Source organism: Cibotium barometz, chromosome 34, assembly GCF_041138505.1.
Source record: "Cibotium barometz isolate CiBa-2024 chromosome 34, ASM4113850v1, whole genome shotgun sequence".
NCBI lineage: Eukaryota > Viridiplantae > Streptophyta > Polypodiopsida > Cyatheales > Cibotiaceae > Cibotium > Cibotium barometz.
In genome coordinates, this window is record NC_141079.1 from 25,525,449 (window position 1) to 25,540,063 (window position 14,615).

Sequence of the window (14,615 nt, forward strand, 5' to 3'; positions counted from 1 at the left end):
GGAGCAGCACGAAAGGAGAGGCGGGAGGAGAGAGAGGGCTGGCGGAGGGGGGGGGACGGGGTGCTGAAGAGGTGAGGGGGGCGGGCGCTTCAGCGCGAGAGAGGGCGAGAAGGTGAGATGAAGGGGGGGGGGAGGGGGGGGGCGCGATGGGGAGATGAAGGGGGGGGCGCATAAGCGAGGGCAGGCGGGGAGGGGGGGGGGGGGAGGACGCAAGGGAGGGAAGGCGAGGGGCGAGCAAGCAGCGCGAGCAGGGGTGAAGGCGGGAGCTTCAGCGAGCATTGGAATTAATTGTTGTGATAGCAATTAATTAGAACAACTAATGTGTTTACGTTTGTAAGATAGATGATGATTAGTGAGTGTCACACATGGAGGATCTTGTCAATATCATCTCGGATTATTATTATTTCATACGAGTTATTTTGTTGGCCATGTGCCAAATGATTGTACATATTTACGCACGTTTGTGCGTGGCGTTGTTATATTACTAGCACATATGTTAGAAGAGTTTTGGTTATTTTACACTTAACTGTGTGAACAAGCTCTAGTGCTTGAGTTATTTTTGTAAAAGTGAAAAAGCAAGCCCAATTTTGTACGCACAACTATTATTAGCTACTTGGGCTATATTTTAAATACAATTCTCAAAATGCTCATGTCATGAAAGGAGGAGCTGCACAAATGAGAGGAAAGATTGCACCCAATAGTATGTTGATGGTGATGTTTACTCTATCTCATGTTTTATTTTATGCTCAATCTTGTCAATTTGATTCAAGTCTATGCTTTGTTTCTTGACGAGTATGTGAGTTTGATTAATTTTTCAAGAAGTACATGAGGTCCCGTGTGACAGAAACACAACGTGAGAGCAAGGGAAGGATGAATGATGCCAACACAAGCGATACCGAACCCAATATGCCGGTGCTAGTATGCACACCGAAGGGGTGGGGGTTTGGTGATACCGATGTCGTGAACACACTGAACAAGACAAAGGTATTGGCAAGGTTGAGTGGGAATTCCCATGTGTGGTGATGGCAAAAAAAAAAAAAGCAACAGTGTTACTTATATGGGAGGTGCACCGACATGTCGCGAGGAGAGGAAGGACGTTGTCTAGGAGAGAGAAAATGGAGGAGTCGAAGAGAGAGAGGAGGGGGCATGTATGTTGAAGAGAGAGAAGAAGTGAAACGTGTCATATGTCAAAGAGAGAGGATAGAGGTGTCCAACTTTTGTCAAGGAGAGAGGGATGTCAAAGAGAGAGAGTGTGACTTGGTGCTTCTTTACCAGGCTCCATACCTTAAACAAGCTAAGAAGCTAGTACTTGCATGGACAAAACCTTACAAGGTTCAAGAAATCCTTCCACAAGGTGTTATGCAACTGTGCACCTTGTCCAATGAGTGCCTTCCTCTAGTAAATGGGTCCAAAATCAAACTCGATCTCCAAGATAGGCTAGACAACCATCTCTTGGCAAGCACACGTTGTTGAATGTTTTTTTTTTTTAACTCTAGCCTAAAATTGTCTTGGTAGGCGGAGGCACATTTTTTTTTCCTTTGGTCTTTTTGGTCCTCTCTTCGACACCTTCACATTTCGGTCTTCTCTTCAATACCTTCACATTTTCCCCCTCTCTTCTCTCTTCAATACCTTCACATTTTGGTCTCATAGGCCATTATGGCCTCTTAGAGATGTTAATATATCATTTCATTTCTCCTTGTCACTTACAAGCACACCATCTTTTCCTCTTGACATATTGTCATCTCTCTCTTCGACATTGCCATTGGAACCCCCCCCCCCCTCCATTTTTCCCTCTTCACCACTTCCATCTTCTCTCTCCTCGATACCCCATGTGCAACTTTTCTCTCTATCTTCCTTTTCTCTCTCTTTGTCACCCTACATTCTCTCTCATCGACACTATCTTCTGTCTCTTCAACATGCACCCGCTCACCCAAAAAGCGAGAGCGATGTATATGTCGGTCGTGCCATGCCTTGCATTTGTGCTGCTCTATTTCCAGGGCTACATTGGCAAGCACACGGGTTTCTTCCAGGAATGAGAGACGGTCAATGGGGGAGGAATGAGGGGCTCCAAAGCAACAAACACAAAGGGTGCCCACCCTGAAGGAACCATGGTTAAACTCGAAAGGGGAAATGGCTTTGAGCCCAAAGGCCACCTAGAAGGGACTGTGTTGAGTAGTGGCTTTATAAGCAGTGTGATATACCTAGAGTGTGCCTAGAAGAGCATCTGGCCATTGCCTGGGAGCTGGTGACAAGCCTTGCAGACAACGTGACCTAGCACTTGATTGGTGCTTTTGCCTGACCATTGGCCCGAGGTACTAGGCACAAGATTTGCAGTGGAACACCTCATAATTGGCGAGCAAGGTGGTGATGATCACTGGTCATCTCCAATGGACAACCAAAGCAGGTGAGGATGTGCTCACAAAGGAATCAGGGGTGATTGTAGAGGCAGTGGCATCTTTGGTGGCTTGTGCTTCTACCCACTTGGTGACATGGTCAGTAGCAACAAGGATGTAGCGACATCTGCTAGGACAAGCGATGGGATCGATGGGGCCCATGAAGTCGATTCCAAGCAAGGGAGACTTGTAGGAGGTGGTCGGATTGGCGGGTGGGTTTGAGTCAACACCATTGGCAAATGTCGCAGCCCTGGGCATGTGCTTTGCTGTCTTTGAACATGCTGGCCCACCATGTGTCAAAGTGAAAATATGCGCTCCGTTGTGGTGTGCCCCGGGTAGTGAACACCAGAAGCTCCAGCATGAGCATCCTCCACAAAGTGCGGAACCTCATGAGGACCAGCACAGCACCGCAGGATGCTGTCATGACCGGCTTTGTAGAGCTACCCACCCACGAGTGGGTATGGCCGGCTCATGAGGAGCAGCCAACTTTGTCCTTGGGGGACAAAAAGAACTTGTGGAGAGCACGGCAAGCACATTGCCATACCAAGCAGGAGCCTGGAGGAGCATCTACTTTAAAAGGTACATTGTCAAGAAGGTCATCATTAATACCTGCAAATGTGGCGGGTTCCCCACTGTCTATGGGGGAAAGGAATGCTTTCTTGGTTGGAGCAGGATATCCAAATCAAATTCTTGGAAGAGGAGGAGCCATCGCCAAACTCAGCCAGCCACCTATGGCTTGTTGAGAAGATATTTCAAGGCATGATGGTCAGTGATGACAATGAAATGGACATCCAGGAGATAGTGATGAAACGTTTGGAGTGCATATACAATTGCCAAGCCTTCAGGCTCAGTTGTGTTGTAATTTCTCTCAGCTTGGTTGAGTAGGTGGCTGGTGTAGCAGACGGGCCTGTCCAGCCTTCGGGGCTAGGTTGGGTAAGGACAGCACCTACTACAGTTTGACTGGCATTAGTGTAGACATGGAATGTGATAGACCAATCTAGTGGAATAAGGATGGGAGCTTCTATGTGGTACTGCTTGAGATAGTTAAGGTAGTGGCTTCAGGAGTGGACCACTAGAAGTTTGTGGAAGGGCTCACTAGGCGGTGGCAAGGCAATGTCATCTTACATTCTAATGAGGCGCTTGTGATAGCCAGTGTGCCCAACAAAGATTTGAGTGCCCTTTGAGCTAATGGGAGGAGGGAGGCGAAGAATGGCAATGATTTTGCGCAGATCTGCGGCAAGGCCCTCTGCAGAGATGATGTGCCCAAGGAGGGTTCCTTGTACCACCAGAATGTGGCATTTGAAAGGCTTGAGATGCAGGTCGGATGACCCACACTGGTTGAAGATTTGGGCCAACTGAAGAGGTTCTCACTGAAAGCTTATAAGTATGAGGAGAGGTGGGTGCAGGTAAAGTTCGAGAAATCATCCACCAAAAGTGAGGATAAATTCTCTAAAGATGTTGGTGGCAATCCTCTGGAATGTTGCTGGTGCATTGTACAACCCAAATGGCATCTTGTCGTAGCTGTATATGCCCCACTGGGTGACAAATGCAGTCTTGGCACAATCATCTGGTGAATGGTGACTTGTTTGTAACCATTGAACCCATCCATAAGGTTGTTAAGGGCATGACCAGCTACATCTTTGAGAACCCTAAAATGTAGGTTGATTTAACCAATAAGGGGCACAAAGGTGCCAAGAGAGTCCGGGATTTGTTGAGGGGGGGGGGGGGGGGGGGGGGGTTCGTTAAGAAAAAGACCCCTTGATCCCACTCCCTCATGAAAACAGTGCACTTTGTATGCGCATATCTGGAAGGTCCCTGTATACGAGCCCATGTGGCCATAAGAGTGAATAATATCTCCCCATATAATACAAATGCACTGAGTGTTATATAGCTGAGTGCCCTCAATAGATTCTGTGCATCTGGCCCTCCAAATCTGCCAAGTTGTGATACTAACAATGAGCTCCCAAATAGTATGCAGAGGTGGTCTATATTGGGTATGAGGAATATCCTGTAGCATGCAGCGTTGGGCCACACCTCTGCATATCATTATGGCAATGTCCTGATCCCTGCCCTCAAAAAATATTTGTGGACCAGACTGAGTGAGCCAAGAAATAGCGCCCAAGTACCATAAATGGTCTCTCTCCTCAATCTGCACATAAGCTGAGCTATAGAGCCCCAAATCCTCTGAGCAGCTCCACACCCCCAAATACAATGTTGCACTCTCACAAACTACTTGGCATCTGGGGGGCAGGCAAGGTCTACATAGCCCTCCATTGATTAGTAGCTCATCAGGTGTACGTAACCACAAAAAATCTCTGAAAAATAAAAACGGTAGGCCTGCCTAGCTGCCTTTGAAAAGCACTAGCTAGGCCAAAACATTTGGTAACCTCAGGGATGTGTCCACCTTGTTTGGCTGTCCATTCAGCCGTGATGCTACTTGAATATGGCCAACCAATCAATCTTGAGGATAACCTAGCTTGTTACTAGCAGCCATTTGATCTCTATTGGCTCCCTTGAGAACTATGATGAGCCAGAAGAAGCCACTGGTATCTCAGACACTTCCCACGAAGAAGAGCGATCCACACCAGATCAAATACCATGTGCCCTTCCTCTTAAGAAGTTCTGGCCTGAGTAGGATGGAGAGAATATTGATTTTGCCTCAGCACAAGCACAATTTATGCATTTCTTAGTTGGTAATCGTGGTCTAAGAAGGATGGCAACAAACATATGAGAACTCGGTTGCATGCAGTGGCTTGCAGAGTGGTTAAGGATATTAAGTACACTGTGTACAGTGCATGAACCAAATGATTCCTGGAGCCTTGATTGGGGATAGGAGCCCCACTCTTTTTTATTACATGGACACACGTATGCATTCTTTTAGATACATAACATGCAAGAAAATGTGCACGTGCACACACATTAGATGTGTGCTTTCTTACCTAGGAGCCCTCGCCACCTTTTGATTGCATTTTCAGCTACTAATTCCATTGCAACACACAATCCAGTTGACATAAACTGAGTCAAAGCTCTGCAACACAAAACACTAGCATCTTATGTAAGGAACTACTATTCTGAAAGAGTAAAAATTGCCTTCTATAAGGGTTTTGTTTCCCCTGGAGGTGTCAGGGTTTGAACTCACGACCTCTTGGACAAGGTGGCTGTGAGCTAAAAACTTGGGCGAGAGCCCACTAACCTTACATAAAGTTTTGAAATCATACCCTACTCAAATACAAAAGCAGCCTTACCAAAAAAGCTGTCGAGTCCTTTTATTCCTTACCCATAGAAAGGCTTCTCTGAATGTGCTTTATAAAAAAGTTGAGCATCCTCATAGCTCAGCTTACACATTCTGAGTTCCTTGATAATGAAACCATTTGCATAGATTATATCAATTATTTGTCCCATATTTTTTATCGCATCAGGTTTGATCAATCCAAAGGTCCTGTTGCAATACATTTGTATACAACATGGAAACAAACTTCAAGATCTAGTTCCTTAAGAAGTGGTTGAAAGCTTAAGGACTTCCATTTTTTGATCAATTTATGTACAATTGTTTGTTCGTTAGTCCTTTCAGAACAGAAAACTTGTCATTTGTGGGTTATACGTTGTATTTTTAGGTGTTGGGGGTTCAAAACTCACATCCCCTTTTAGCATAGTCACAGGGGACGGAGGGGACGGACCCTTGGAAAGGGGGGACGCCGTCCCGGGAACACTGTGGGACAGGGACGGACGCACGTCCCCAGCTGGGCGTCCCTCACAAGGGACGGCGTTCCGGGGACGGATCCAAGAGGGGATGGTTGTGAGGGACGGCTGCATGGGAACGCCTGCAAGTTACTGTTTGGGCAATGGTCACATTTTTGACCTTTTCTTTTGGCCGTTTGGGAGGGGCTTTTCATGGGCCTTATGCCTTGGCCCATAGGCCTTGAGCCTTTGAGGCTTTGGGCCCTGGCCTCTCTCTTGCCTCCCTGAGCCCTCCCTATAAGAAGACACACACACACTCCCTCTCACACTTCAAACTTTAGCTTCACACACACACTCTCTCTCTCCCTCAAGCGGCAAGCCTCAAGGGCCAAGGTCTCAAGTATCAAGCTCTCACACAAGCAAGCTGTAGCCTCTCAAGACACACTCTCCCTCACACACACTCTCTCTCAAGCTTCACACACACACACCCCCCCCCACACACTCAAGTTCTCCCTCAACTTTCAAGGCTCAAGCCTCACTCCCTCCCTCTCTCTCTATCTCTCTCTCTCTCAAGCTATCAAGTGACAAGGAGGCATCCATCATCCATGGCATCCTCCTCGTGGCAGTGGCTCTTCAAGTTCCAACTACCCGTAAAAGGACGACGGGATGGACATGGTGGGATGAGGTCAATCACACCCCATCCCCTCATGGAGGTGGTGCACAGCCATGGACATGCAAGCTTTGCCCGTATAGGCGAGTGGGTGGTACTGACAAAGTAATTTTTAAGTGCCGTTCCTACCCCCGTCCCCGTTCCCTACATATGGCCGTCCCCCGTCCCATCCCCGTCCCCCGTTACCGTCCCCCGTCCCTTGTGACTATGCCTTTTAGGCACTGTTGGTACGATAGTCACTAAGGCAAGGGCCTGACGATAAGTCATTTTCCAAAAAAGATGCAATTAACCAAAAACCATGTATAGCAGCTTATCAGTAACATTAAAGACGAAGGTATTTGCAGAGGCAAATGTCACATGCTATGCAGATTGCTATTGGTTAGATCAGAGTCAGGGCTATATGGGCATCTACAGTCATGAGAAGCGCTTTGCAGCATATGCCAGCTGTGCGAGATGAAGGAGACTAAGGAGGATGACAACTTTCGAATGCCCTGTCTACTATTTGGGCGGAAGACCAAATCCAAGACTCTATGTCCAGTATAGACGTTTTTCACAGCAAGAATTCCCTTAATACCTTTCACATGCATCCAATGGAGATGCTTTTCACCATAGCTCCAAGGCCGTCTATTGGAGTAAGGATAGATTATGTTGTTCAGGTGATGGCCCAGTCACTATATGTAAGATCCAAAACTAGGAAACCCCATTCTTCTTCCCACTCCCTGTTCCATGCAACTACAGCCAGGAGCCCTATCCAGGGAGATCCTTAGCGCCACCGGGGTCAAATAGGGATACCCTCTATCCCCTCAACTGTTTGGACTATACATTGATTATTGACAGATTTGCAGGCACAGGTTTCTGGCTAGCTCAAACAGTGGTGCCTATCCTCTTCTATGAAGATGATATATAGTCCTCACACCAGATTCAGCAAAGTAGCTGCAGAGATACCTCAATGAACTTCAGTGTATTTGTGATGAGAGGGACCTCACAATGAAATTATGAATCTTGGTAAAATCAAGATAATGCTTAACACTTCCCATCAAGTTGCTTCTAGACAGCCTTTCATGTACGAAGATGATGCAGTTGACCTTGTCTCTTCATATGTATACCTCCGGGTTACTATCGCTATCCCTATCCTCCCCATGCAACTGGCTGCCCAAGCCCGCTTGTTGGGAGGCTATGCCACACTGGCAAGAATAGAGAGACAGTGCTTCTCTGCTCATTTCCAAAAGCCGGGCACTAAGAGCTAGCTATTTGACACTTTGGTGAGAGTCGGTATGATGTCTGGTGCTTCATTTTGGGGTCCAGACATGGAACAAACATATTGGAAGAGCTCTCTCTTCAGGGAGGCATTTGCCCCTCACACAAGTGATGCACTACCAAGATCAGAGGTGTTAGGGTATCTACTTAGTACTTACTAGAGCTACATCATCACAAAGAGGCCTTACTAGGGCCTAGACAGGGAGACAGGATCAGCAGGATACATCCACACAAATTTCTTTGGGGCCCCCAACGTAACTGTGAGAGATACTCAGCCCACGCCACATCCAAGTGGAAAGAGATACATTGAACAGGGCAACTAAGCTCAGCAGGCCACTCCCCTCCCGACCAAGACCTGCTAGCTCCTTGCACATGCAGAGTTATCAGGGATCATGCACAGTCCATAGAGCGCCAAATGCTCCCACCACTCCAGATCTAGGCCATCCTCTCATCAGCTCCAAATGTTGGATGTACCCCACCACCATAAAGCAACACCGTCCCTATCATAGAGGAGGGTGACACATGATGAGCCCCACTGGTTTCACAGGCCTTACTAATAACTATTCATTGTACAAATAGGACCCGTGTAGTATGCATGCCTACTTTCTTTGACTTTATGTTCCCATGTTCATGTTTATGACCTTGAAACATATGTTAACACTTTTGGTCTCAATGACCCACTGATTTCCATGTCTATAATGGCAACTGACTGCTGAAGCTTCAGATTCAGTCCCTTGCTCAAGCATTCTCCTATTAGTTTAATAGACATTACTAACATCTCTCTCTCTCTCTCTCTCTCTCTCTCTCTCCCTAGTTGCTGCTTCCGGATGCTCCCTACTGATGTTTTGTAGGGCTAGATACTTACCTTCAGTCCTTTCTTTTCTTTTCCAGATAGTGTATCAGATGTCACATGGTTGTAACTTTGGTCTCATAGGTCACTTTGGCCTTTTGAAGACGTTAATATAACATTTCATTTCATTTCATCTCTCTCTCTCTCTCTCTCTCTCTCTCTCTCTCTCTCCCAAATCATTTTGTTGTTGCTGTGTTTTTTTTTTTTCCATGATGACGAGATTCCATGGACATCATTGTACACTTTTTGACCCTTTGGATCTTTCTGTTTTATTTATTTATGTTTTCTTTTTTTTCTTTCTGTTTTATTTTCCATTCCATGATGCGATATGCCATGGACATCATTGTATCACTTTGGTCTCATAGGCCCATTGGGCCTTTAGTAGACGCTTCATATATATCTTTCTTTCTTTCTCTCATGTTGTCTTGACATCAAGTTTACTCATGGATCATAGGTAACATCTTTTAGGTATCATAGACCCTTCAAGTCTTTCCTAGACATTAGGCCACATGGATTACACTGTTAGAGCCATAGCACATGAAGATGGAGTACTACAGGGATCATTTCTTGAGGCTCACAGATGATGGCTTCATCCACAGGCCAGGGTACCTTGATATATACGTGCCATATGCCATGCGGATTGCGCTTGGACAGCCACAGGATCTTCACACTGCCTTCGGATAGAGACAAGGAAAGCTGAGAGAATATCCCGGGAGCACAGGATCTGCAGATTGTGCCAGTGAGAGGTTGAGTAGGAGGAGCACTACATTTGCCATTGCCCACTACTATACTACGAGATCTGAGGGAGATTTCATTGCCTTTTCAGAGAGGGCTTTGGGCCTCTGGACAGGATCATAGCCTATCCAGATCACTTCCTCCTTGAGCTCTGTCGACAGAAATAGTCACTCCTCAGAGAGTCCCGACCCCGCCCAACCCCTTGTCACAAGAAGGGGAGACCCGAAACAATAGAATAGACCAAACACTTCAGATACCAAACACAGAGCATGAAGACAAAGTGGAAGAACTATATACAATACAATAACACCGCACTAAGCCGGAACGGCTGGCCCCCGTAGGAAGTGCTTTATTCCAATGAATAAAAGGGTTACAACCATACCAAGGTGCAGGTGCAATACAGCACCGGATCTTTCCACAAAGCATCAACACAAATCCCTTGCCCAGATAGATATCTATCCCGAGCCAAGACAAAACACAGCACCGAAACTGTCAACAGTCCCATAAATCAGCCATAAACAGTCCATGAATCAGCCCCAAAGGAAAGCCTCAAAGCTGTTCCAAAAATAGCTACATAAAAAAAACAGCCCTTGATTTTTCACACGTGTGAACCTGTACCGCCTTCTGTACGGCTGTTGTACCATCTGTATAACCAGAATAGAGAGAAGAGGAAGTGTTGTACAGCCTCTGTACGGCTGCAACACCACTGTACGGGCTGTTGTATGGCCAGTCCAGCCTCTGCAGCAACCGGTTGAGAGAAAGAGAGAGAGAAAACTCCATCCTGCTGTCGGCCAGATCTGCAGAGACAACATAGCACAGTAGACGGCCAGCTCCTGTATATGGGAGGAGAGAGAGGACTGCAGTCGGCCAGTAAGAGAGAGAAAGAGAAAGAGAAAAAGCTCCAAAGGGATGCGCCTGCTCAAAACAGCCCAAATCCCTACTTTAATAAAGTCGAGTAGCTCTATTATTGAAGTGCTTTTCCCTTTTTGCCCAAAATAAGTGAACTTGGCCAAAAAAAACAATTTTATGCTTTTCCTAGCTTGATGCCCAAGTTTTGGCCCAAAAATATCAACTTTATGTTTTCCCCAGGCTTGTAGCCCAAGTTTAAGCTAGGCGCCTCCTTTTGTTCACCTGTACATGCCCAAAATAATAACAAGCCCGGCCACACTTAAGTGATGTGTGAACACACCGACTTATAATCTTTATAAGTCACTTTGATGAATAAAATCCAAGTTGCTTATGCTTTGTGGCCATCTTTCAGGCCAAACTTTGCCAGCTTTCCTTCTGTGCAAAATCCCCGTTCACACCTAGGTTCCAGACAGTGTGTGAAACACTCGTCAAGACTAGTGAAGGGACCAAATGGTGACACCCCCTCCAGCCGACCATCACCCATTTCTTCCGACCACAAGAGGACACGCCACAAACAGTGGACCCACCTCCCCCATAGGGAGCCCAGAGTCATGCCAGATTGAGCCACTACACTCCACTGAGCCTAGTGCCCCCAAATGTCATAACTCTCCCAATGAAGCTTGAGAGTAGGGATCCTATGCATCTATTGAATGATGAGAAGCTTGGCATTCCAGACAGTGAAACTGAAAAAGGGATGGCTTTTCAATGAATCAAAGGCATCAATCCACTCCCACTCACCTGGATTTCACTGAAGATATCTGATAGGACAGCCACCATACAACCACAAACACCAAAAGCCATGAGTCACTATTTGAGGAGAAGGATCACTGAACTAGTGCCTCCCCGAACGACCAACAATCCTCACTGGACTAAGCCTGTTGTCTAGGATGACCCCCTCCATGCTACATCTCCTCAATCTCCATCCAAGCATGATAGAATAGATGATGCAATCTGTAGCCTCCTAGGCCGGGAGAGCAATGACCTGCAAAGGTACACCTATCCTAGAAAAAACTCCCAACCATCTCAGATGATAATCTCCATGAAAGATCCCAGAGAGACACTCATGCGGTATAGTTGCATCAATCTGATCAATACATATGCAAGAGCCCCTAAGATGCTAAATGGATGCAGCTCTCCAATCCACCGGAAGACTTTTGAAGGTCTTCCAAGCAAGAACTGTATATGCACATCTCTCCCATCCTAACAACCACATGTAACAAGATGCACCAAGTGGCTAACCGGCCTCATCCCTAATGAACTCGTTCCACATAATAGGTTGTCAGTCAGACTCATCCAAAGACCTAGGAAGCCTCTATCGCAAGAAAGGTCTCATGCTTCTCCATGCTCTGACAATGGCTACAATGTAGTTGCAAAGAAACATGTTTCGTTCGTTTTTTATGAAACGAAACGTTTCAAAAACGTTTCTTTCTAATGAAACACGTTTCTTTCCCTCCCACCTGTTATCAGTACAATTTGGGCGTTTTTTATCCAAGAGGCTTCTGATGATTGAGGACTCTAGTCTTTGGGGCTACCAAGCTCCTCTAGTTTGTCATGCATCTATCAACATGCTTCCTTTGTGTATTTCAGACTTCAGTTTTCTTTTTTTGTATTAGCTCAAAATTCAAACTTTTTGTGATCACTTTGAGTGCTCAGTGGACTATGTCACTCTTGCCTGCTATATATATTCTTTCTTGAGTTTTGAGCAATTGCCATTATTGATGATGGAATCCGGATCTTGATTCTTGATGTTGCCAGTTTATTTATGCCAATTGGTCAGTTGGGTGCCCACTGTAACCGGGTCACCCTAAATCTTTAGTTTTAACTTGTAAACATGTTTTAATGTGTAAATGATGCATGTTAAATGCTGTTTTGCAGGCAAGGCAATGTATTTTTTGCATATTATAAACTTAGATATAAATTTTGGGGCTTGTATCCCCCCCACTCCCCTGTATGAAACGTTTTTGAAATGTCTAGAATTTGAAAGATACATTTTTGAAATGCGTTTCAAAAAACCCCTGGCAACTATGGGCTACAATAAGAGGGGAAGATGGTGGCCTAATATCTACCTCCATGAACAAAAACCATGTGTTGGGCAACCAATCTATCCCAAAACAGGGTGTACATCCGGAAATTTGAGAAGAAAAAATACTTCCAAGGCTCGATGCCTGGTAACCACAAGTTTGCAAAGCAAAGCCCTACACTGAACCTCTACCCAATCTCATAGGCCAATTTGGCCTTTTATAACATATGCAGACATGTATGCAAAGATGAAGGGCGAGATGCAAGCCCAAGTATGGGCGGAACTGCAGGTTGCACAAACTTCATGCAGGCTGAAATCAGAAAAGAATTGCAAGAGGAAATGCATGCAATGATTGCAGAGAAAGACAGTATGATCTTGGAATTAAGGGCAAAGCTGAATGCATGCAAGGAAAAGTTAGACCATCAAAATGAGGGACAAGGCATGGCTGCAGCACCTCAAATGCAGGAGGAAATAAAAGAACTAAAAATACAGGTGGAGAAGGAGATAAAAACCTTCGCCGAAGTTGGACAGTGCACCAAGGCGGAGGTGGAACAAAATTCTAAGTGGATGGGAACTTGAAGTTATCGGTGTGGAACTGCAATGGAGGCCTACGAGTAGATGCAGGGTACTGTTAGAAGTCATCTCCTGTCTAGATTTATACACCAGGGCCGTTGTTGTGGGTGTGCCCGCCCTTATCAGGTGTTTTATCATTTTTCCTCACTCCCCGTATTTTTCCCCTATTTTTTTCCATTTTTCCAGTGGTTGGGAGGGTTGTCAGAGGATGCCAGGAGCACTCCAATGCTGGCCGACTGCATGCACATGAGTCGTGGGCTGCTGGACTGCTGGCCGACTGCAGTTTCTCAGTCGTGGGCACTTTTCTACTAGCCGACTGCATTTATGCAGTCGTGGACAATGCTGGCCGACTGCTCTCCCAAGGGCATATATATAGGCCCCCAGCCCGATACCACTATTTGCATCATTTCTCGGGATCTTCTTGTGTATATAGAGCAGAGTCACACGCCTACATCTCTCTCTCTCTTGTGCTGTTTTTCTGCCTGCGTTTTTGCTCTTGTGTTCCCAGATTTGGTGATCATCTCCGCTGCGTATTCTGACACGATATCAGAGCCCTAGGCTCTAGATAGGTCTTGGGATTTGTGTGAGCAAGAGGGGGACTGTTTTTGTGGCTGATTGGTGGACTGTTTTGGGCTGATCGGGAAGAGGAGAAGCAAGAGGAAGGCGGGCTGATTTGCTGGACAGCCACTTGCAGGTTTTATTCCTTCTTTGTTCCCACCCAGCCACCCTTTTCAGAGTACATCCCCGCTATGGCAGATCTGTTTGAGATGGCCGAGAGACATGTGAAGATCCCGACACTCCCCACATTCTCGGTGGACCGTCAGTTGGACGGGAGCAACTACGGCATATGGAAGGTGATGATGGAATCTGTTTTGGAGTCTTACGACCTCGCCGATTTCGTCGTTGTTGGTGTTCCATGGCCGGAAGTAGAGGAAGGGGAGTTACCGTCGATCCGGAAGGACCGGGAGGCCCAGACACAGATGTGGGATCGTGTCAACGCCAGGATCCGTTCGTTTATTTTCCTCAACTGCACACCACAGGTAATCAATCGTGTAAAGCACATGACGCTGGCCAGAGGTATATGGCAGCATTTGGCCTCACTTTACAATAGGGTATCACCCATGAAGAGGATTTCCTTGGAAGTACAGATGCGGGTTATGAGCCCTGCAAAGTCGTCGTCGACGATGCGGGAGCATATTAACAAGCTCCAGGCTCTTCAGCAGGAAGTTCTTCACGCTGGGAAGGAGATATCGTTAGAGGACATGGCCATCACGTTGCTGTCACATTTGCCCTCTTCGTACTCAGCATTTTACTCGTCTTTGATTACCAGTGGGCAGGCTCAGCACCATCACATGGGAGGAGCTTGTGCCCATGGTCTTGGACCAGGAGGAGCGATTCACGAACCCTCCTCAGGGTGGAGGTTCGGAGGCCTTTACTGGCCAACGGTCGAAAGGCCGTAACTCGGGCAAAGGGAAGGCTTCATCGGAGAAGTCTTCTGAGAAGAAGTCCGACGCTGACCGCGAGAAACTG

General features: G+C 46.5%; 1 protein-coding gene across 2 annotated transcripts in view; it reads right to left on the bottom strand.

Annotated features, from left to right (window-relative positions):
- Positions 1 to 14,615, bottom strand: part of LOC147618822 (uncharacterized) — a 121,019-nt gene that overhangs the window by 84,200 nt on the left and 22,204 nt on the right. The window contains exons 3-4 of one of the 2 annotated variants that reach the window (XM_086774492.1): positions 5,671 to 5,832; positions 5,333 to 5,421 (exon numbers count right to left, since the gene is read on the bottom strand). In XM_086774492.1, coding sequence (XP_086630618.1) covers positions 5,333 to 5,421; positions 5,671 to 5,832 — 251 coding nt within the window. The remainder of the gene's footprint in view (positions 1 to 5,332; positions 5,422 to 5,670; positions 5,833 to 14,615) is intronic. The other variant, XM_086774493.1, reaches the window with a different exon arrangement.